General features: G+C 44.4%; 1 protein-coding gene across 1 annotated transcript in view; it reads right to left on the reverse strand.

Moving 5' to 3' along the window:
* Positions 1 to 2,004: 2,004 nt before the first annotated feature.
* Positions 2,005 to 23,230, reverse strand: part of agpat2 (1-acylglycerol-3-phosphate O-acyltransferase 2 (lysophosphatidic acid acyltransferase, beta)) — a 54,563-nt gene continuing 33,337 nt past the window's right edge. The window contains exons 4-6 of the mRNA XM_080212220.1: positions 8,744 to 8,839; positions 4,703 to 4,775; positions 2,005 to 3,657 (exon numbers count right to left, since the gene is read on the reverse strand). Coding sequence (XP_080068346.1) covers positions 3,506 to 3,657; positions 4,703 to 4,775; positions 8,744 to 8,839 — 321 coding nt within the window. The 3' untranslated portion in view covers positions 2,005 to 3,505. The remainder of the gene's footprint in view (positions 3,658 to 4,702; positions 4,776 to 8,743; positions 8,840 to 23,230) is intronic.

Genomic DNA, 23,230 nt, shown 5'->3' on the forward strand with positions numbered 1-23,230 from the left:
ATGATTTGCCTGAACTTGCAACATCTCTCTGTCCTGTCTGGGGACAATACACATCTCTTTAACCAATGCTTAATGCTATCTTCACTCACTATCTGCACCTTTAAGACTTGAACAGCAGATTAGCTGTAAAGACTCACATTCTAATCAGTACTCTGTGAACTCTGTGTGCCTTTATATACCCTGCTTGGGATCAGAACTCTTCACTCACCTGATGAGGGAACAGCGTTCCGAAAGCTATTGGCGTTTACTACCAAATAAACCTGTTGGACTTTAACCTGGTGTTGAGAGATTTCTATGTTAACCAGAAAATGACCCATTTATGCCTATTCTGTTTCCCATTGTCCCTGTCAAATGTTACCCACTACACCATGAACTTTAATTTTCCACAATAACCTTTGGTGAGCCATGCTTTCAAATGCCTTCTGAAAATATAAATACAGTACATCCATCTGCTCCCCTTCATCCACAACATAAGGCTCCTTCGAAGAACTCCAATAAATTGGAGTCACTCAAACACTGTTGCCTGATTGCTTTGCATTTCCCAAATGCCCTGTCATAATGCATGGAATTCTCCCATTCGCCATGGGAACTGTAGCAGGCAGGGGGTGACGATCCAGTGACCTCAGGCAGGATTCTCCGGTTTTGAGGCGACTGCAGCCAGAGAACCCCACCCAACATCTCTAATAACTAGAAGTAACTGGCAAATAATTTCCTGCTTTTTATCTCCTTCTGAGAGTAAAGGAGTTATATTTGGCCTTCGTAAATGTGTCTCACCCTTTACTATTCAGATCCCAAACTAATCCACACTATAGTCATGCCTATCAGATCACACTTAGCTACTTCAGTTTCTGCTCAGTTCACCCATTTTGTTGGGACATAATGTGTATTCAGATACAGAGTTTTGTCATATTTTTGCATTCTCTAGCCTCGTGCTGATTTATTCCCCTTCTTGTCATGGTCTATTGGTTCCCATATTAATACCTTTATCTCTATTCCTTGGTATACCACATCTTCTAAAATTTGATTCCTTGCCCTCACTATTTATTTTTATTTTCATTTCCCTCATTGTCCCTTGTTACGCAGCTCACTAGAACATTAACCAAAAAGATTAATACACAAGATAAGGGCTCAGTAAGTTGTGGGGTGGTATGATTAGCATGGGTAGTGGATTGGTAAACAAACAGGAAGCAGAGAGTAGAGATGAGTGGGACATTTTCAGGTGGGTAGGCTGTGACCAGTGGAATGCTATAAGGATCAGTGCTGGCGCAACAATTACTCACAAACCATTTCCAAGACTCGGACAGAGAGACAGAGTAATATATTGGAAGAAAAAAGCGGGAACATTAGTTGTGATCTTTGGAATTGTCTCATGACATTACAGATTTTCAGTCATTAAGTATTCTTAAAACAGACTGACAGACTTTTGGGAATAAAGCAGGAAGGAAAAGTTGAGAATGAAGGTCGACTACAATTTTAACTAGAGGAGCAGACACATCCTTATTTCTAAAGTTACTTGTTTCTTATTGCAAGAAGCCAAAAGTTGGACACAAATACGTAAATAATTCTACTAGAAAAAGTAAAAAAGTCTCAACAAGTTAAACACACTTTGCCTTTATTCTCATCGCTTCCATTGAACCCAAAAGAAATACCATGTCCAGGAGGCCAAATTCAAGTCAAGCATTTCAACAAATAACCTTGATATTGTTGTTGAGGCTTTCCGCCCAACTCTTCAAAAGAGTTCTTCAAAACAATTCTCACTTCCCATTATAACCCAAAGAAAAAAAAAGTGTTTGATGTGTAACCACAGTCCCCTTTCTGTGGGATCAGTGAACACCTACTGATGTAAGTGAGAGGGATTTATAGCTCCTCTACCTCCCAAATATTTAATGCAAACAAGGTGTGAATTGGCTACCAGTGTGTATAGAATTTGACCCAGTTCAGTGTCAATTCAAGTATGTGCAAGAGACAGTGTTGCTGCAATAGGGCAAAGAAAGCACAATATCATTTTCAAACACTGCTGCTCTTTTATTTTACATCAAGAATGGCAACATTTCAGACAATCTTTGATAACATCCTTCTAAATGTTTTGTAATTACTCCCAACTCTTGAAATATCATTGTCCAAATGATTTTATTGTTCATAAATCCACAGTCACAGAATTAAGACAAAAACTGAATAGTTAATGGGGAAGAGAGATGCTAGAGATGAAATGGTAGCTAAATATTTATTCAAAAGTTGATTGAAAATAACAACTTTAAAAAGAATCAATTATTCTCACATAAAAGCCCAAAGCAATGCAAATTACATTTCCATGCAGCATTTAATATTTTACCCAGATGATTACAAATGGTGCGGAAACAGACATTCAAAAGCAATACGGCAAAGTAAGCTGCAAAACATATACTCGTGGCCCTAAACACTGATATCTGGGAATTGCCATTTCAGACCTGGTGGCCTCCACATTATTTGGTCTGTTGCTAGGTTGGAGAGAGGGCAGTGTTCATTTCTAGTGCCATAAATGTTGTACAGTCAGATTTGCACATGTTTACAGCAGGTTAAGTTCTGTACATTTAGTCTGTTGGAAATACTGAGGAATTTACATCAGGTCCTGACCCTGGTACTGAAACTCAATGTGACTTTAGCTCATCAGGAATGCAAACAGCAACTACCTCAATGGTGGGAAATTGCCTCCTGCGAAGCTTAAGACATCTTCACCTCAAAAAATACATTATAGCTAACTCAAAAATTGAATACATTTGAATGAAAGCACTTGATCAATATTGATAGGATCAAGGCAAGTGCGGACTGGAGCAATAACTCTGCCCCACTTACAGCAAGGTAGGTACAACACTAATTCCCTGGATAAGCAGCAAATGAAACAGGAAAGGGAATTGAGGCCTGCTCAGGAAAGGATGCGGAATGTGTTAATGGCCTCTGTCGCCACACAAAACTCATCTAGTGCTAAAACAAAAATCCTTATGTTTTGAAGTCTGACTGATGGAGCCAATCATTGCAGAGTGTTACTTTATTAGCAGACGTCACGATGCACAATTGCAAATGGCAGCAAGAGTTTTCTGTCTAGTCCCTCAATCTACAAGTTGACTTATGATTAATCTCTGGTTCTGAAATTTTTTTTAATGGACACAACAGAATGACAACTGTATTCAGATGATGAACGAATAGCAGCCTGAGTGTGGGAGAACCTGGCCAGTAGAACTGACAGCAGTTAAATCAGTTCAGAGCATCTGCCTTCTTCCTATTACTTACAAGCAAGAGATCCCACCTCAGGCCAAATCCATTGGTTGGGATCTCCTGCCCAAGCTGTCCAGCAAGAGACTACCACATGGAGCAAGTGACAGCATCTTGTTGATCAGTGAGGAATTCCTAATGTTTCATGAAAATCCATTTAGTGTAAATCTTAAATTACACAATCTGAAGCATCAGTGTAGACGCCAGCACAAACATCACTGACGCAAACACTCCAACAGATCAGTGAACAGTGATTTCATTTGGCTCCACTCACTTTGAGGATAGGAGCAGAGATTTCATTCCAGGTGGCCATTAGCAGATTTCGCACTCTCTCTGTTAGCTCTGGTACATCGTCTGTGGTCAGACCACGAGTTTCCAAAGGAGGAAGAACCTGAACTGTACACTTACCTGGAAATAAAGAGAAGTCACATCACATTGGGATAGGAGAGTTTTGCTGCCCCCGTATACAGTTTGGAGGGTGCCACGGTTTAATATAATCTCCGTTCAACCCCAACAAAAGCTGGGAGTGGAAGTTACACAATTCTTTCCAGTCTGTGCTGTTTAATGCAGCTCAGAATGGGTAGTTTTCTTTTCTGGAGTGGGGTGGCACAATGTGAATGGAGACAGCCATCTCGCCTTTTGTACTTGTCCTTTCAAAGCATCATGAAATTAATTCACTCCCCTGCTCCTCCCTCATGTCCTGCAATGTTTCTTTTCCCTTCAAATTTTTTCTTCATTATTGAATCTGCTTCCACTGCCTTGTCAGGCAACATATTCCAGATCATTAAGTTTACACAATTACTTCTGTATGTTGAGAAAGATTTTAGTAAATCAGCCACACATTTCTAAACACTTCAAAGACCAAACTCAAGTGTTTGAGCTTGGTTGTAATTATGGACAGCACGTTGGTGCAGTGGTTAGCACTGCTACCTCACAGTGCCAGGGACCTGGGGTGGTACAGTGGTTAGTACTGCTGCCTCAGCATCAGGAACCTGGGTTCAATTCTGGACTCAGGTCACTGTTTGTGTGGAATCTGCACGTTCTCCCTGTGTCTGCGAGGGTTTCCTCACAGTCTAAAGATGTGGGGGTTAGGTGGATTGGCCATGCTAAATTGCCTCTTAATATCAGGGGAATTTGCAGGGTAAATAAGTGGGGTTACGGACATAGGGCCTGGGTGGGATTGCAGAAAGCGCAGGCTTGATGGGCCAAATGACCTCCTTCTGCACTGTAGGATTCTAATATTCTCTGAAAATCAGATTAATTGAAGAGCTGATGAGCAGGGGAACCCAGCTTTCAAATACAGCAGCTCTGAAGATGCGTTAAGGGAACTGAATCAGTCCTTTGAGAAGTTAAGTAAAAGTCGAGAAACAAGAGTTAAAACACATTAATGCCACAATTCAAACGGATGCAAAAATGATGTGTGTTGAAGGGTTGACAAAGTTCAGATACATACCAGAGGTAAACCTTTTCTCTGCTCTGTTGTAGAAGTCATTGTAAGAGGAGAACACCACTGGGATAATTGGAACCTGAAAACAGTAGATGTAATTAAACAGTTCAATAATCAATGTTGACTGGACTATTGCTTCCTCTGCTCCTGGAACCAGGTATCCAACTTCCCTGAAGTTTGGTACCCACAGCCAAAATAAAGTAAGCAAATGTCAAATCTGAAACATATAAATAAAAGATTCTGGAACTGACAGCAAATTCTTCAGTGTGGGTGAAAAGATGGTAACATTTCAGATGCAAACTCTCATCAGAACGGGAAAAAGACGGAGGTGACATTAGGAAGACCAAATCCGAGTAACACTGATTCTAAATAGAAAGATGTTAGTGTATAATGAAAAAGATAATCAGGTCTCAACATTGCTCCATAATCTCAAACAAACAGACTTTCAGGAGCTTTGAACATCTTTCCTTCTAGTCAAATACTTTCAGTTAAAGGCAGAAAAGAGAGCTGACCCTACATCTCCCTCTTTTCCTCACTTTGTCTTTTTAAACACAGACTGTGGGTCTGGAACCTGAGCTGCGTCTCACTGTCTTGGCTCGAAGCCCAACTTAAAGCTCAGCCAAGTTTTTTGGCTACATTTCAGTGCCGAAGCATGGGTGGGCCACAAGACAGAGGGTTGGGGGTGGAGGTTGTGACTGCACAGGTGGGCTGCAGTGTCAAGGGGCAGCGCCTTTCAGATGAAATGTCAACCTGAGGCCTCCAGCTTCCCATTCACATGGTACAATTTGAAGAGTGGGGAATTCTTGCTGGAGTTCTGGCCAATATTTATGCCCAATCAAATAGTTCTAAACATTATCTGGCCTCACACATACTACTGTTTGTGGGATCTTGCTGCGGACAAATTAGCTGTCATTTTTTAGACTCTGACCAGCTTTGTGACATCCTGTATAAATGCAATTCCTGTCATTTTTACCATCCAAAGCAGATGACTTTTGCACATTTAGGACTTTGCACAGCTCTCCAACCTTCATACAAAAATTAGGTTGGTAAAGAGTTATTCTTCTGTACTTTTGACCACAAACAGTTCCCCTTTCTCCATGGTTTTGACCAGTTTTTTATTGGCCTTTAAGTTGAAACTGATGTGATTCAGAGACAGCTGGGAAGATGAGAACATATTCTGATGTGCGGGATATCAGTATGTTCCTCAGGATCTGTATTGGGCCTCACTTTTCACCTTTCAATGAAGGAATATATATATTCTATACGTATATATGTATAGACTGGAAATCGCTTAGGGCTAGGTGTCTGGAATTTGCAAAACGCATACAGGAAGGTTCTTTGGAACAATATGTTGATAATCCAACAAGAGAGGGGGCTATACTGAGCCTAGTACTGGTGAATGAGCCCGGTCAGGTCAAAGTTTCAGTAGGGGAACATGTGGCAAATAGTGACCACAATTCTGTAAATTTTAGGATAGTAATGGAAAAAGATGAGTGCTGTCAATGGGTAAGGTGCTGATTTGGGGGAAGGCTAACTATAGCTGGATTAGGCAGAATTTGGTGGCTGTTGATTGGGAGAGGCTGTTCGAGGGTAAATCCACATCTGGCACGTGGGAGTCTTTTAAAGGAGCAGTTGATAGGGCTGCAGGACAGGCACGTGCCTGTAAAAAAGAAAGGATAGGAAAGGTAGGATTCAAGAGCCATGGATAACCAGTGAAATTATGGGTCTGATCAAAAAGAAAAAAAAAAGAGGCATACGTAAGGTCCAGGCTGTTAAAAACAGATGGAGCACTGGAGGAATACAGCGAAAGTAGAAAAGAACTCAAACAGGGAGTTAGAAAGGCAAAAAGGGGTCATGAAATGTCTTTGGCAGACAGGATTAAGGAGAATCCCAGGGCATTTTATACACACGTTAGGAACAAGAGGATTGTCAGGGGAAAAAAAATGGACCGCTCAGGGACAAAGGAGGGGAATTATGCTTAGAACCCAAGAAAGTAGGTGAAATCCTAAAAGAATATTTTGCATCAGTATTCACAAAGGAGAGGCAGATGTTGACTGGTAATGTCTCAGAGAGATGTGTTGACCCATTAGAAAAAAATCTCAATTATAAGGAAGGAAGTGTCAGGTTTTTTTTAGGGAACATGAAGACAGACAAATCCCCAGGGCCTGATGGCATCTATCCTAGACTGCTCAGGGAGCAAAGAGATGAAATTACTGGGCCTCTAACATAAATCTGTGTCTCTTCACTGGACACAGGTGGGGCCCCAGAGAATTGGAGGACAGCAAATGTGGTCCCGTTATTTAAGAAGGGTAGCAAGGATGACCCAGGTGATTATAGGCCGGTGAGCTTGACATCCGTGGTAGGGAAATTGTTGGATAAGATTCTTAGGAGGTAGGATATAAGCATATTTAGAACAGAATAATCTCATTAGTGATAGACAACATGGTTTTGTACAAGGGAGGTCATGCCTCACAAATTTGGTTGAGTTTTTTGAGGAGGTGACAAAGACGATTGATGAGGGAAGGGCCGTGGATCTCGTCTATATGGATTTTATCCAAGCGTTTGACAAGGTCCCTCATGGCAGGCTGGTGCAAAAGGTTAAATCTCACGGGATAAAAGGTGAGCTAGCTAGATGGGTGGAGAACTGGCTTGGCCAAAGAAGACAGAGGGTAGCAGTGGAGGGGTCTTTTTCCGGTTGGAGGTCTGTAACTAGTGGTGTTCCGCAGGGCTCTGTACTGGGACCTCTGCTGTTTGTGATATACATAAGTGATTTGGAAGATGATGTAACTGGTGTGATCAGTAAGTTTGCGGACAACACAAAGATTGCTGGAGTTGCGGATAGTGATGAACATTGTCACAGAATACAGCAGGATAGAGATGGGCTGGAAAATTGGGCAGAGAAATAGCAGATGGAATTTCATCCAGATAATTGCAAAGTGATGCATTTCAGTAGATCTAATGTAGGGGGGAGCTATACAATAAACAGCAGAACCATCAGGAGTACAGACACACAGAGGGAACTGGGTGTGCAATTCCACAGATCCTTAAAAGGTGGCAGCACAGGTGGAGAGGGAGTGGTGAAGGCGGCATATGGCATGCTTTTCTTTATTGGCCAGGCATAGAGTATAAAGTTGGCATATGTTATTGCAGCTATATAGGCCACATTTGCAATACTGAGACCAGTTCTGGTTGCCACACTATCAGAAGGACGGGGAGGCTTTGGAGAGAGTACAGAAAAGGTTTACTAGGATGTTGCCTGGTATGGAGGGTCTTAGCTATGAAGAGAGATTGGGTAAACTGGGCTTGTTCTCCCTGGAAAGATGGAGGATGAGGGGTGACCTAATAGAGGTGTATAAAATTATGAAGGGCATAGATAGGGTGAACAGTGGGAAGCTTTATCCCAGGTCGGAGGTGACAAATACAAGGGGTCACAGGTTCAAGGTGAGGGGGCCAAGGTTCAACACACGTCAGGGGGACGTATTTTACACAGAGGGTGGTGGGGGCCTGGAATGCACTGCCAAGCAAGGTGGTTGAGGCGGACACGCTGGGATCATTTAAGACTTATCTAGATAGCCACATGAACAGACTGGGAATAGAGGGATACAAACAAATGGTCTAGTTGGACGCATGAGCGGCACAGGCTTGGAGGGCCGAAGGGTTTGTTCCTGTGCTGTACTGTTCTTAGGAGAAAGTTATTTATCTAAGTTTTCAAATAACATCACTGACATCAAGCTTGGAGACACAATAAGCTGTGAACATGATAACACATCAATCAAGAAAGGTACATTACTGTAGAAGGCAGCACACTGAACGACACCAGGATATTAGAGTTAAACAATGAGAATATATTGCATAATCGTGGCTAAGAAAGTGAAATATGGCAACACAATCAGAATTTATTGCACAGAGAACACATTTGGACCACTAAATGCCAAAGCGAAAATTCTTTGTTTTCTACACAATCTAACTCCAGGAACCCCACATTCCAAACCCCAATGGAACCCCACCTCTCTGTTAGCATATTTCCCACATCGGAACTGATTTTACCTGTGCCTGCACGGCCAAGTGGAAAGCTCCTCGCTTAAAAGGCAGCATGTTGCCATCATGATTTCTGGTCCCTTCTGGAAACACCCACAATCTGATCTGGAGGGAAACAGAGGAAATATCAATACAGAACATGGTTAAGCTAAAAGTCAAAGCATAACCTCAGTTTGAGGTTTATTACCAAATAGCACTCAAAAACACTTGCTTTAAATTTACGTTAAGCTCCTAGTGTACGGCATCAATCGTTACCTCTTCATGGTCCGGTCTGGCAAAAAAAAATCAGCAGCCTAAAATGTTGGCAGTTTTATTCTAGAACATAGAACACTACAGCACAAACAGGCCCTTCGGCCCACGAGTTGCGCCGATCACATCAACACCTATCTGTAACCCCCAATCCCATAAAACCCCATATACTCATCCAGAAGTCTTTTAAAAGACCCCAGCGAGTTCACCTCTCCAAATTCTATCCAAATATTTCCCGCATCCGCAATATTTTACTTGTGTTATGACCTGGAAATTCTGCCAGAAAATCTCAATTTGAATATATTCAAGACACAACTAGGGACAGCTCTCCTCGAACAGCAAAAAATACTTTACCATAAGAACATAAGAAATAGGAGCAGGCCATCTAGCCCTTCGAGCCTGCCCCGCCATTCAATAAGATCATGGCTGATCTGTCGCTGCTCAGTTCCACTTTCCCGCTTTCTCCCCATAACCCTTAATCCCCTCTCTTATCAAAAACCCATCAACCCGCGTCTTAAAAATATTTAGCGAGGCCGCCTCCACCACTTCAACGGGCAGAGAATTCCAGAGATTCACCACCCTTTGAGTGAAGAAGTTCCTCCTCAACTCCGTTCTAAACCGCCCCCCTTTTATCTTGAGGCTGTGCCCCCTAGTCCTACTGTCCTTTCTGAGCGGGAAGAGTCTCTCCACCTCTATCCTGTCCATCCCATTCATCATCTTATACGTCTCAATGAGATCTCCCCTCATTCTTCTAAACTCTAACGAGTACAAGCCCAGTTTATTCAGCCTCTCCTCATAGCTCAACCTCCTCAACTCCGGTATCAGCCTAGTAAACCTCCTCTGCACTCCCTCCAAGGCCAAAATATCTTTGCGCAGGTGCGGCGCCCAAAACTGCACACAGTACTCCAGCTGCGGCCTCACCAATGCCCTATACAGCTGCAGCCAGACCTCCCTACTTTTATATTCAATCCCCCTCGCTATGAAGGCCAGCATCCCATTCGCCTTCCTGACCACCTGCAAGCTGGGTTTTTGCGACTCATGCACAAGGACCCCGAGGTCCACAGGCAAATAGAAAACAGCAAAGATTCATCAGATATTCGAAGGAAGGGTTTTGGGAAGGTTTTGAAGCAGAGAGTATTCGACAGGGGCAGAGCAGCTAGCTGAGCACCCAGGACACCAGGGCTACCCTGACTGGCAATTGTAATAAGGCTGGTTCTACCTGCACTATGCCAGCCTGAAGACCCGCTATTTCTCATTTGTTTATTTATTAGTTACAAGTAGGCTTACATTAACACTGCAATGAAGTCACTGTGAAAATCCCCTAGTCGCCAAACTCTGGCACTTGTTCGGGTCAATGCACCTAACCAGCACATCTTTTTGGACTGTCGGAGGAAACCGGAGTACCCAGACAGAACCCACGCAGATACAGGGAGAACGTGCAAACTCCACACAAACAGTGACCCAAGCCAGGAATTGAGCCTGGGTCCCTGGCGCTGTGAGGCTGCAGTGCTAACCAGTGCACCACCATGCCACCCTGCTGTACTGGGAGAAGATGCAACAATGATTCACCCGAGAATGTTTAACAGCTCAGGAAAGGCTAAACAGTCTGGGGAACCTGCCTTAGAAAAGAGAAAACTGAAGGGTGACCTTATGGAAGTTTGAGAAGCAACATAGGATCATCAGAGTTAGGAGCAGGAACAGAGGCAACTCGGCCCCACCTCGAGCCTGCTGCACCATTCAATAGAATCGTGGCTGATCCAGTCATGGTCTGTGTGACTTTCAAAACCATAAAGATTCTTCTGTCAAAAATTTGTAAGACTCTCAATCATTGAATCTGGCCTTGGTAAGATACTCTTGTCAGAGTTGTACAGTCCTAATGGGCCAAAAGGCCTCCTTCTGCACTGTCAGGATTACATAAAGTAAAAGCAGAAGTAGGCCATTCAGCCCTTCAAATCCACTCCGCAATTTATCTGATCGTAGCTGATCATCAAATGCAATATTCTGGTCCCCCCGCCAAATATCCCTCCATCCCTTTATCACCTAGAGCGAAATCTAATTTCATCTTGAACTCACATTTTGGCCTCAACTCAGCTTCATGGTTAAAAACTGGGCAGCATAGACAAGTTGGGCCAAAGGTCTTGTTTCCTTGCTGTAAACCTCTGACTCCATAACTAGATTCTGTGGTAGTGAATGCCACAGATTCACCCACTTTCTGGGTGAAAAAATCCTCACTTCAGTTCAAAAAGATTTATCCCTTACCCTCAAACTATGACCCACTAGTTCTGGATCCCCCACCATTGGGAACATTCTTTTTGGATCTATCCTGTCTAATCCTGTTAGATTTTGTAAATTTCTATGAGATCCCCTCTCACTCTTCTAAATTTCAATAAATATAACCCTCACCAACTTAGTCTCTCCTCATATGACAGACCTGCCATCCCAGGAATCAGCCTTCACTATACTCCCTCTATAGCAAGGATATTCTTCCTTAGATAAGGATACCAAAACTGCACACAATACTCCAGGTGTGGCGTCACCAATGCCCAAGACAATTGCAGCAAAATATCCCTATCCTCAAATCTTCTCGCTATGAAGTTTAACATACTATTTGCCTTCTTTACTGCCTGCTGTACCTGCACGCTTACTTTCAGCGACTTTCACAAGGACTCCAAGGTTTCATTGAGTAACCCCCTCTCGCAATTTACACCCAAAGTGATAGCAATAATAAGGCGACAGATTATTAAAGTGGATAACCTCACATTTAACCACATTATACTGCATCTGCCATGCAGATGCTCACTCAGTCTGTCCAAATCACACTGAAACATCTCTGCATCCTCCTCACAGCTCACCCTCTCACCCAACTTTGTATCATCTGCAAATTTGGAGATAATACATTCAGTTCCCTCTTCCAAGTCATTAATATACAATGTGAACAGTTGGGGTCCCAGCACAGATCCCTGCAGAACCCCACGAGTCTCTGACTGCCAATCAGAAAAAGATCCATTTATGCCAACTCTTTGCTTCCTATCTGCCAAGTTCATAAGACGTAGGAACAGAGTTAGGCCATTAGGCCCATTGAGCCTGCTCTGCCATTCGATCATGGCTGATATGCTCCTCATCCCCATAACCCTTTAACCCATTACCAATTAAAAATTTGTCTAACTCCTCCTTAAATTTACTCACTGTCCCAGCATCCACCGCACTTTGGGGTAGCAAATTCCACAGATTCACAACCCTTTGGGAGAAGTAGTTTCTCCTCAACTGTGTTTCTAATTTGCTACCCCTTATCCTAAGACTATGACCTCTCATCCTAGAATGCCCTACAAGACGAAGCAGCTGCCCCTTGTCTATTTTATCCAGACCTTTTATCATCTTGTAAACCTCAGTTTGATCTCCCTTCATTCTTCTACATTCCAGACAGTATCGGCCTAAACTGTTCGATCTCTCTTCATACGACAAACTCCTCATCTCTGGAATCAATCTAGTGAACCTCCTGTGAACTGCCTCCAATGCCACTACATCTTTCCTCAAATAAAGGGGACCAAAACTGTGCACAATTCTCCAGCTGCAGCCTCACCAATGTCTTGTATAGTTGCAACAATAGTTCCTTACCTTCCTATTCTAGTTCTTCAGCTATAAATGCCAACATTCCATTTGTTTTCTTTATTATCTGCTGTACCTTCATGTTAGTTTTCTGTGACTCATGAACGAGGACACCCAGATCCCTCTGCACTGGAGCTTCCCAAAGTCTCTCCCCATTTAGATAATAAGTCACCTTCCCATTTTTCCCACCAAAATACACAAGCTCACACTTATCCATGTTAAATTCGATGTGCCATCTTTTGGCCCACCCTCCTAATCTATCTATATCCATTTGTAAGGTTCTTATTTCCTCATTGCCACTTACTGTCCCACCTATTTTTGCATCACCTGCAAATTTGTATCGAAGTGGTTAATATAGATTGTAAATAGCTGGTGCCCCGAGGACTGAACCCTGTGGCACCCCACTAGTTACTTCCTGGCATCCAGAAAAAAAACGATTTATCCCAACTCTGTCTTCTGTCCATCAGCCAGTCACCTATCCAAGCTATCAAAATACCCCTAATCCCATGTGATCTAACCTTGTGAATTAACTTTGTGTGGCACCTTATCCAAAGCATTCCGGAAGGATCTGGTACTGTGTCCTCAACAATAATCAAAGCAACAGAACTTCCATGAGAACAGGCAATGATATCCACAAGTTATAGTTTAGAAGGAAGGGCATGGGGAGAGAGATAGCCAGACACTGCCAGTAATGTGTAGCGTGCGCCCAGTGTGAGCCTGGGAAGGCCTCCAAAATAAAGGTGAGGTATGAGCCCAGACCACACGGGCCATGGGAACAGTTGCAGATAAGACTTCACCAGACCGCTTCCGCAATCCCAGAGCAAAAGGTACTGCCTGGTGGTAATAGACCAGTGAATGGAGACATTCCCCTGGAGGGACTGTTTGGCCGGAACAGTGGCTAGAGTATTAGCAGAGGAAGTAATCCCACAGTGGGGGGTCCCACTACACTAAGACCCAGACCAGAGCACCCATTTTACAGGGAGAGTAACGAAGCAGGCTTGTGCTCTGTTGGGAATCAAACAGCGATTCCATGTCCCATACCACCCGCAGTCTTCAGGAATGATAGAAAGGACAAACAGGACTCTTCAAAACAGTCTGACGAAAGCCCTATTGGAGACAGGACAGGCTTGGGTAAAAGTCTCGCCCGCTATACTAACGAAAATACAAACAACCCAGCTAGAGACACGGGATTGACACCCTTTGAACTAATGACTGGGAGAGCAATGGCGCTTCCCAAGGATGTAGTGACCGAAAGCACAGGGGTCTATAATGCAAGGGACAGGGTGTTCAATTTCCTCTGGCATCTGGCTGTACACTTTAAAAAGGGGAGGGCAGAGAATCAGGGGCTGGGAAAGAGAAGTATCCAAACCCAGAACCCCAAGGCAGGGATATGGTAATGGTCAAAGTTCTTCCTGAGTGAGCAGGTCTGCAGCCCCAGTGGGTAGGACGCCACAACACGATTGTTTCGGGGGACACATGTGCCTTAGTAGATATGAAAGGTTCGTTGAGGTGGAAACACTGTATGCAATTAAAACTGCATAAATAACTTAAACAGATCTAAACTTCCCCCACTGGTGAGAACAACGTTACCCTTTTCTCCCCAGATTCATACTTCCACTGGTCAGTCTATGGGGACTTGGGAGGCACTAATGGTCCACATGGAGGGGACAATACATCCAGATCCCTGCAGGGGGACAAGCGAATAGATTAGTAAACCAGACCCCTGGATTTCAGACCAAGGGACCTCTGCCAGCCACCAGACAGTCGATCAGGTCAACATGGGGAAAACCATGCTAAAGCACACTGTCTACATACCCCTCAAGAGACCTGGAATACCAAATAGAATCAAAGATCCAGGCTGCGGGTGGGCTGACATGGACTGGGGATCAGACGCTGTGAGACTCTCTACAGGATGGCGTTTCCTGCGCAAACTGTGAAGGGGAGACTGGCTCCCCACATCTTCTGAAATGGGACTAAAAACAGAAACGGACTTAGAGGGACTCTTGGTTATTAAAGGGATATATAATGCACACATGGGGTTGGGTACGCGGGCTTATAACTAACATTACGGGATCAGGATGGAGGATGTGGATATTCTATCCATATTTAAATGAAACGGCAGGATGGACCGATCTCCCTCTCTTTGTATGGGAACCCGTCAATTTCCCCAAAACCATTTCTCTACTGATGCTGATTTCCTTCAGCTCCTCACTAAAACATGTTTAGAACATAGAACACTACAGCACAAACAGGCCCTTTGGCCCACAAGTTGCGCCGATCACATCCATACCTACCAAGCCATAGAACTATCTGTAACTTCCAATGCCATTAGATCCCATAGACTCATCCAGAAGTCTTTTAAAAGACCACAGCGAGTTTGCCTCTTCCATCACCGACAGCAGCCGATTCCACTCACTCACCACCCTCTGAGTGAAAAACTTACCCCTAACATCTCCTCTGTACTTGCTTCCCAGCACCTTAAACCTGTGTCCTCCCGTAGCGACCATTTCAACCCAGGGAAATAGCCTCCGAGAATCCACCCTATCTATTCCTCTCAACATTTTATAAACCTCTATCAGGTCGCCTCTCAACCTTCATCTCCCCAGGGAGAAGAGACCTAGCTCCCTCAACCTATCTTCATAAGGCATGCCTCCCAATCCAGGCAACACCCTTGTAAATCTCCTCTGCACCCTCTGAATAGTTTCTCTCAGCACTTCTGGTAATTTCTCAGCCATTTCTTTATTCCCTGTTATGAATTCTCTCATTTCTGGCTATAAGGCACCTACATTCATTTCCGTCAAGCCTTTTCTCTTTACATATCTATAGAAACATTTAGTCAGTTATGTTCCTCGGTACCTTACTTTCATACTCTATTTTCCCCTTCTTAATCAATCCCTTGGCCCTCCTTTGCCAAATTTAAACCACTCCCAATCCTCAGGTCTATTGTTTTCTCTTGCCAATTTGTGCGCTTCTTGCTGGAATCTGATGCTCTCTCTAATTTCCCTTTTAAGCCATGGTTTGGCCACAATTCCCTTACCACTCTTGTGACAAACAGGAACAAACAACTTCGGGAGTTTAGCTATTCATTCTTTAAATGCCTGCCATTGTCCGTCCATGTTTTTCCTTTCAGTAATGTTTTCCAGTCCATCATGGCCAATTCATGCCTTATACCATCATAGGTCTCTTTACTGAAATTCAGGATCCTAATCTCAGAATCATCTACCTCACTGTCCACCTTAAAGAATTCTACCGTATTATGGTCATTCGTCCCCAAGGCCTCTCTATGATTTCTTGCAGTGAATAGAATCTATTATGGTGGAGAACCCGGGAGGAGGCAGAGGTGGATCATCCACTTGGCATTCTGCCTAAAGATAACAGAATGCTTCAACCTGGTCATACACTCTGATGAGCTAGGCTCTTCTACTGAAGCTAGTAATTTTTTTCTTAAGAGTCTCAGCCTCTGGTGAGCTGTTTAACTGCCCACCCCCATTCACAACTGGATGTGGCAGGATTGCACTACTTTCATCTGATCTGTTAGTGCGGGATCACTTAGCTCTGACTACTGCAAGCTGCCTCGAGCGGGCGAGGACCTGGCAGATGGAGTATAATGTCAGCAAGTGTGAGGTTATCCACTTTGGCAGAAATAATAGTAGGAGGAATTATTATTTAAAAGGCGAAAAGCTGCAGCATGCTACGGTGCAGAGGGACCTGGGGGTCCTTGTGCACGAATCACAAAAACCCAGTCTGCAGGTACAGCAGGTGATCAAGAAAGTGAACGGAATGTTGGCCTTTATAGCGAGGGGGATTGAATATAAAAGCAGGGAGGTCTTGCTGCAACTGTACAGGGCACTGGTGAGGCCGCAGCTGGAGTACTGTGTGCAGTTTTGGTCGCTGCACTTGCGCAAGGATATATTGGCCTTGGAGGGAGTGCAGAGGAGGTTCACTAGGCTGATACCGGAGATGAGGGGGTTGGCCTACGAAGACAGACTAAATAGACTGGGTCTGTACTCAGAGTTTAGAAGGCCGAGGGGGATCTTACAGAGATGTATAAGATAATGAAGGGGATGGATAGGGTAGAGGTAGAGAGATTCTTCCTGCTTAGAAAGGATAGCAGGACTAGAAGACACAGCCTCAAGATTGGGGGGGGGGGGGGGGGGCGCGGGGTGGAGGGTGCAGTTTAGATCGGAGTTGAGGAGGAACTTCTTCACTCAAAGGGTGGTGAATCTCTGGAATTCTCTGCCCGTTGAAGTGGTGGAGGCTACCTTGCTGAATATATTTAAGTCACGGGTAGATAGGTTTTTGACAGACAGGGGAATTAAGGGTTATGGGGAGAAAGCGGGAAAGTGGAACTGATGAACTTCAGATCAGCCATGATCTTATTGAACTGCGGAGCAGGCTCGAAGGGCTAGATGGCCTACTCCTGCTCCTATTTCTTATGTTCTTATTTTCTTATGGCTGTAGGTCTGAAGTCACATGTAGACCATACAGGTAAGAACAGATTACCTTCCCTGAAGGACATTAATGAACACAATGGATTTTTACAACAATCTAGTGAAATAATTATCAATAAAACAAGTTTTTTTATTAATTGAATGTTAATTTCCCCAGCTGCCATGGTGGGGTTTGAACTCAGGTATTTGTTTGGACCTCTGGATTACTAGTCAAATAACATTTACCGTGACGTTACTGCCACCACCTCCACAGATCAATACATCACAACACAGAAGTTGTTGTGACCTACTCAGACAGCATCAGCACTTTCAAAAAGCAATTAGTCTCACTTGCTGCTCTTTCCTCATATCCCTCCAATTTGTCTTCAGGTCTATGGTCAGAACATGTGGAGTTAGAAACAAGTAGCAGAATGGGTGGTAAGCAGGCAATAAAACATTAGGAAGTTAAGGGTAAGTGGCGTGGTATTACATATCGATCAGAGCCAGAAAAAAATTGGACTTGGCATTTGGAAGCACAAATTTAAAATTTGTAACTGATATCAAATTGGAAATTGTAATTAATTCAGCAGAACCTGGAATAAAGTACAGAAAGATGAAAAAAACCCGTAGAATAAGCTTCCAATGACAAGTGAATTTCAATATAAATAAATGAACACTAGTATACTTTTGTTTGAAGAATAAGGAGGCCAAGTCTTACTTGTACAATATATAAATGGCGCAAGAAAAACAGAGACACCTGGGGTAGAGATGGACAAATGACTAGGTTAACAAACAATTAGAGTGTATTTCTAAAGGAATAGAATTGAAAGGTAAAAGTTTCACTTTTCTACATTAGGTGTGGCAAAGTCATTTGAAACAGACCAAACAAGTTGGTAGGACAACAGATTTACAGGCAACAGATGGAATTTAACACAAATGTGAAGTGATGCATTTTGGCAGAGGCACGTATTCTAAAGAGTGTGCAGGAACAGAAGGACCTAGGCGTAAATGTGCACAAGTCTGTTGAAGACAGTATAACACTGACAGAGTAATTAGCAAAGCAAATGGGAACTTGGGATTCATAAACAAAGATACCAATTATAAATGCAGGGAAGTTATACTGAAACTTTAAGCTCTGGATAGGCCAGAGCCTAGAGTACTACAGCACAGTATCCAGTTCCGGTCACCATACTTTTGAAAGATTTGAGGGTCCTTGAGAGGGCAAAGAGCAGACTTACTGATACAGATCCAGGGACGCAGAATTTTAGTTACAAGGTTTGATTAAAGATGCTGGGGTTATTGGGGTGGCATGGTGGTTAGCACTGCTGTCTCAGAGCACCAGGGATCCAGGTTTGACTCCGGTCTCAGATGACTGTTTGGGATTTGCACATTCTCTGTGTCTGTGTGGATTTCCTCCAGGTGCTCCACTTTCTCCACACAGTCCAAAGATGTTCAGGTTAGGTGGACTGGCCATGCTAAATTGAACATAAGAAATAGGAGCAGGAGTAGGCCATCTAGCCCCTCGAGCCTGCCCCGCCATTCAATAAGATCATGGCTGATCTGTCGTGGCTCAGTTCCACATTCCCGCCCTCTCCCCATAACCCTTAATCCCCTCTCTTATCAAAAACCCATCAACCCGCGTCTTAAATATATTTAGCGAGGCAGCCTCCACCACTTCAACGGGCAGAGAATTCCAGAGATTCACCACCCTTTGAGTGAAGAAGTTCCTCCTCAACTCCGTTCTAAACCGCCCCCCCCCTTTATCTTGAGGCTGTGCCCCCTAGTCCTACTGTCCTTTCTGAGCGGGAAGAGCCTCTCCACCTCTATCCTATCCATCCCATTCATCATCTTATACGTCTCAATGAGATCTCCCCTCATTCTTCTAAACTCTAACGAGTACAAGCCTAATTTATTCAGCTTCTCCTCATAGCTCAACCCCCTCAAATCCGGCATCAGCCTAGTAAACCTCCTCTGCACTCCCTCCAAGGCCAAAATATCCTCGCGTAAGTACGGCGCCCAAAACTGCACACAGTACTCCAGCTGCGGCCTCACCAATGCCCTATACAGCTGCAGCAAGACCTCCCTACTTTTATATTCAATCCCCCTCGCTATGAAGGCCAGCATCCCATTCGCCTTCCTGACCACCTGCTGCACCTGCAGGCTGGGTTTTTGTGACTCACGCACAAGGACCCTGAGGTCCCTCTGCACTGTCGCCTGCTGCAGTTTTTCGCCACGCAAGTAATAATCCTTCCTACCATTATTCCTACCAAAGTGGACGACCTCGCACTTGCCAACATTAAATTCCATTTGCCGTTTCCTGGCCCATTCGCCCAGCCTATCTAGATCCTTCTGTAGACTCTCTACACCTTCCACACAATTTGCCGTTCCACCAATCTTGGTGTCATCAGCAAATTTCGACACCCTACACTCGGTTACCTCCTCCAGATCATCTATATAAATGGTAAATAGCTGAGGCCCCAACACCGACCCCTGGGGCACTCCACTAGCCACCATCCGCCAATCTGAATAGCACCCATTGACCCCCACTCTCTGCCTCCTATTTGACAACCAATCCTCTATCCACGCTAACACCCTACCCCCAACTCTATGTCCCCTGACCTTCTGCAATAACCTCTTGAAGTAACTTGTCAAACGCCTTCTGAAAATCAAGAAAGACCACATCCACCGGCTCTCCTCTATCCACCGCCCTAGACACATCATCATAGAACTCCAGTAAATTTGTCAGACACAACTTCCCCTTAACGAAACCGTGCTGCGTCTGCTCTATCAAGCAATTCCTCTCAAGATGCCTCGCTATTTCCTCCTTGATGACGGATTCTAACATTTTATGACAACAGACATTAAACTAACCGGCCTATAATTCCCTGCCTTTTGCCTGGCACCCTTCTTAAACAACGGCGTAACATTAGCCATTTTCCAATCTTCCGGCACTTCCCCGGAATCCAGCGACGTCTGGAAAATAACCACCAAGGCATCCACTATCACCTCCGCCATTTCTTTCAGAACCCTCGGATGCATTCCATCCGGTCCTGGCGACTTGTCTACAATCAGCCCCTCCAGTCTGTCGAGCACCGCCTCTCTAGTAACAGTAATGTCATTAAGACCCTCCAGTCCTACCACCTTTCCATCTCTAACACCCAGCAAATTATTCACGTCCTCCTCCGTGAAGACAGAAACAAAAAAAAGTTATTCAAGACCTCAGCCATATCCCCATCCCCTACCACTAAGTCCCCCTTCTCATCCTCTAAGGGACCAACGTTCACCCTAGCCAGCCTCTTCCTTTTTATATATTTATAAAAACTCTTGCTATCCTTTTTTATATTAAGCGCTAGCCAAGCTTCATAGTTTCTCCTACCCTTCTTTATCAACTTCTTTGTCAATCTTTGTTGACATTTAAACCTCTCCCAATCCTCTTCTCGCCCACTACTCTTAGCTACTCTAAACGCCTCCGCTTTTACTTTAACACTTTCCTTCACCTCCTTCGTTATCCACGGCTTATTACCTCGCCTCCTACTGTCCTTTTTGACCATCGGAATAAATTTCCGCTGAGCACCAAGAAAGATCTCCTTAAAGATCCTCCACTGCTCCTCAGCAGACCTACCTTCCAATGCGCTCCCCCAGTCCACATTCACCAATTCTTCTCTCATCCTACCGTACTCCCCTCTGTTCAAACAAAGGACGCGTGTCCGGGAACCCACTTTCTCCTCCTCCATCTGCACCAGAAACTCCACCATACAATGATCACTCTCCCCAAGAGGATCCTTCACCGCAAGGTCCCTAATTCTACCCGCCTCATTACATAACACCAGATCCAAGATAGCTCGCTCCCTCGTCGGCTCCAACACACACTGTTCCAGGAAACTATCCCGACAGCATTCCAAGAACTCCTCCTCGAGCCCACTGCGTCCAACATGGGTCGACCAATCTATATGTAGATTGAAATCCCCCATAACTACGGCCGTCCCATTCCTGCACGCCGCACTTATTTGCGCGTTAGGAATGGGACGGCCGTAGTTATGGGGGATTTAAATTGGCCCATAGTGTCCCAAGATGTGTAGGTTAGATAGATAGGAAATGTGTGGAGATACAGGAATAGGACATGGGTAAGGTACTCTGTCAGGGAGTCAAAGCAGAATCAATGGGTCGAATAGCCTCTTCTGTACTATAGGGATTTTATGATTCTATTCTCTTTGAACCAAAGGAGATTTGATAGAGGTGTACAAGATTATGAAATGCTTAGATAAAGTAGACAAAGAAAACTGTTCCCATTAGCAACTGGTACAATGACCTAAGGATTTAAGTGCTAGGTTTTGGGCAACAGATGAAGAAAGAATAGGAAGAATAGCTTTTTAAATGCAGACCTGGAACACACTGTCTAGGAGACCGATGGAAGCTGAGAAAATAAATAATTGAAAAGAAAATTAGATGGGAACTTGAGGGAAATAAACTTGCGGGACTACAGGGATAGAGCATGGGAATGATTCCTTAAAAGAGGGCTGACACGGTCTCAATGGGATGAATGGTCTCCTTCTGGTCTGTAAAGGCTATGACACTGAAGAAGCGTTACACCAAAGTAACCTACTTGATTGACACTCTGTCCACCACCTTAAATATTCACTCCCTCCATGACTGATGCACAGTGATAGCACTGTGTAGCATCTACAAGATGCACTGCAGGAACCCACCAAGGCTCCTTAGGCCGCACCTCAGTAAATAGTGGGGGCCTCAGCGATTTACCATTTACATAGACGATCTGGAGGAGGGAGCCGAGTGTAAGGTGTCGAAATTTGCCGATGACACAAAGATAAGTGGAACGGCAAATTGTGCAGAGGGTGTGGAAAGTCTGCAGAGGGATCTAGATAGGCTGAACGAGTGGGCGAGGACCTGGCAGATGGAATATAATGTTGGCAAGTGTGAGGTTATCCACTTTGGTAGGAATAATAGTAGGAAGGACTACTACTTACAGGGCGAAAAGCATGCTACGGTGCAGAAGGACCTGGGGGCCCTTGTGCATGAGTCGCAAAAACCCAGCCTACAGATGCAGCAGGTGATCAGGAAGGCAAATGGGATGATGGCCTTCATAGCGAGGGGGATAGAATATAAAAGTAGGTGGTCTTGCTGCAACTATACAGGGCACTGGTGAGGCCGCAGCTCGAGTACTGTGTGCAGTTTTGGTCGCCGCACTTGCGCAAGGATATTTTGGCCTTGGAGGGAGTGCAGAGGAGGTTCACTAGGCTGATACTGGAGTTGAGGGGGTTGAGCTATGACGAGAGGCTGAATAGACTGGGCTTGTACTCATTAGAGTTTAGAAGGATGACGGGGGGATCTCATCAAGACATATAAGATAATGAAGGGGATGGATAGGGTAGAGGTGGAGAGGTTCTTCCCGCACAGAAAGGACAGCAGGACTAGAGGGCACAGCCTCAAGATAAGGGGGGGGGGTGCAGTTTAGAACAGAGTTGAGGAGAAACTTCTTCACTCAAAGGGTGGTGAATCTCTGGAATTCTCTGCCCGTTGAAGTGGTGGAGGCTACCTCGCTAAATATATTTAAGACATGGGTAGAAAGGTTTTTGGTAGGCAAGGGGATTAAGGGTTAAGGGGAGAAAGCGGGAAAGTGGAACTGAGCCACTTCAGATCAGCCATGATCTTATTGAATGGAGGGGCAGGCTCGAAGGGCTAGATGGCCTACTCCTGCTCCTATTTCTTATGTTCTTATTCTTACCTTCCAAACCCACGACCACTGCCACTAAAAAGGATAAGGGCAGCAAACACAACAGAACATCAATCACCACCTGAAGGTTTCCCCTCGAAGTTATTCATCATCCTGACTTGGAAACATATTGCCATTCCTTCACTGTCACTAAATCAAATCCTGGAATTCTCTCCTTAACAGCCCTGTGAGTGTACCTACACCAGACTGCAGCGCTTCAAGAAGGCAGCTTGCCACTAACTTCTCAAGGGCAATTAAAACATAGGCCGAGCCAGCAAGGCCCTCATCCAATAAAAAAATTAAAAACAATACCACATTGAGTGGGCTGAGATGATTAGCATAGACGCAGAAGAGGAACTCAATAAACATGCATGGTTAAAAGAAGCAGGATATCTTTATAACTAGATAAAGGAGGATAAGAGGCAGCTGAGCGGGTTAAATGCCTGTAAGTACTTGGGAACTTTAAATTCCCCTCATCCA

The sequence above is a fragment of the Carcharhinus amblyrhynchos genome, chromosome 25, assembly GCF_965287045.1.
Source record: "Carcharhinus amblyrhynchos chromosome 25, sCarAmb.v2.hapA, whole genome shotgun sequence".
Lineage (NCBI taxonomy): Eukaryota > Metazoa > Chordata > Chondrichthyes > Carcharhiniformes > Carcharhinidae > Carcharhinus > Carcharhinus amblyrhynchos.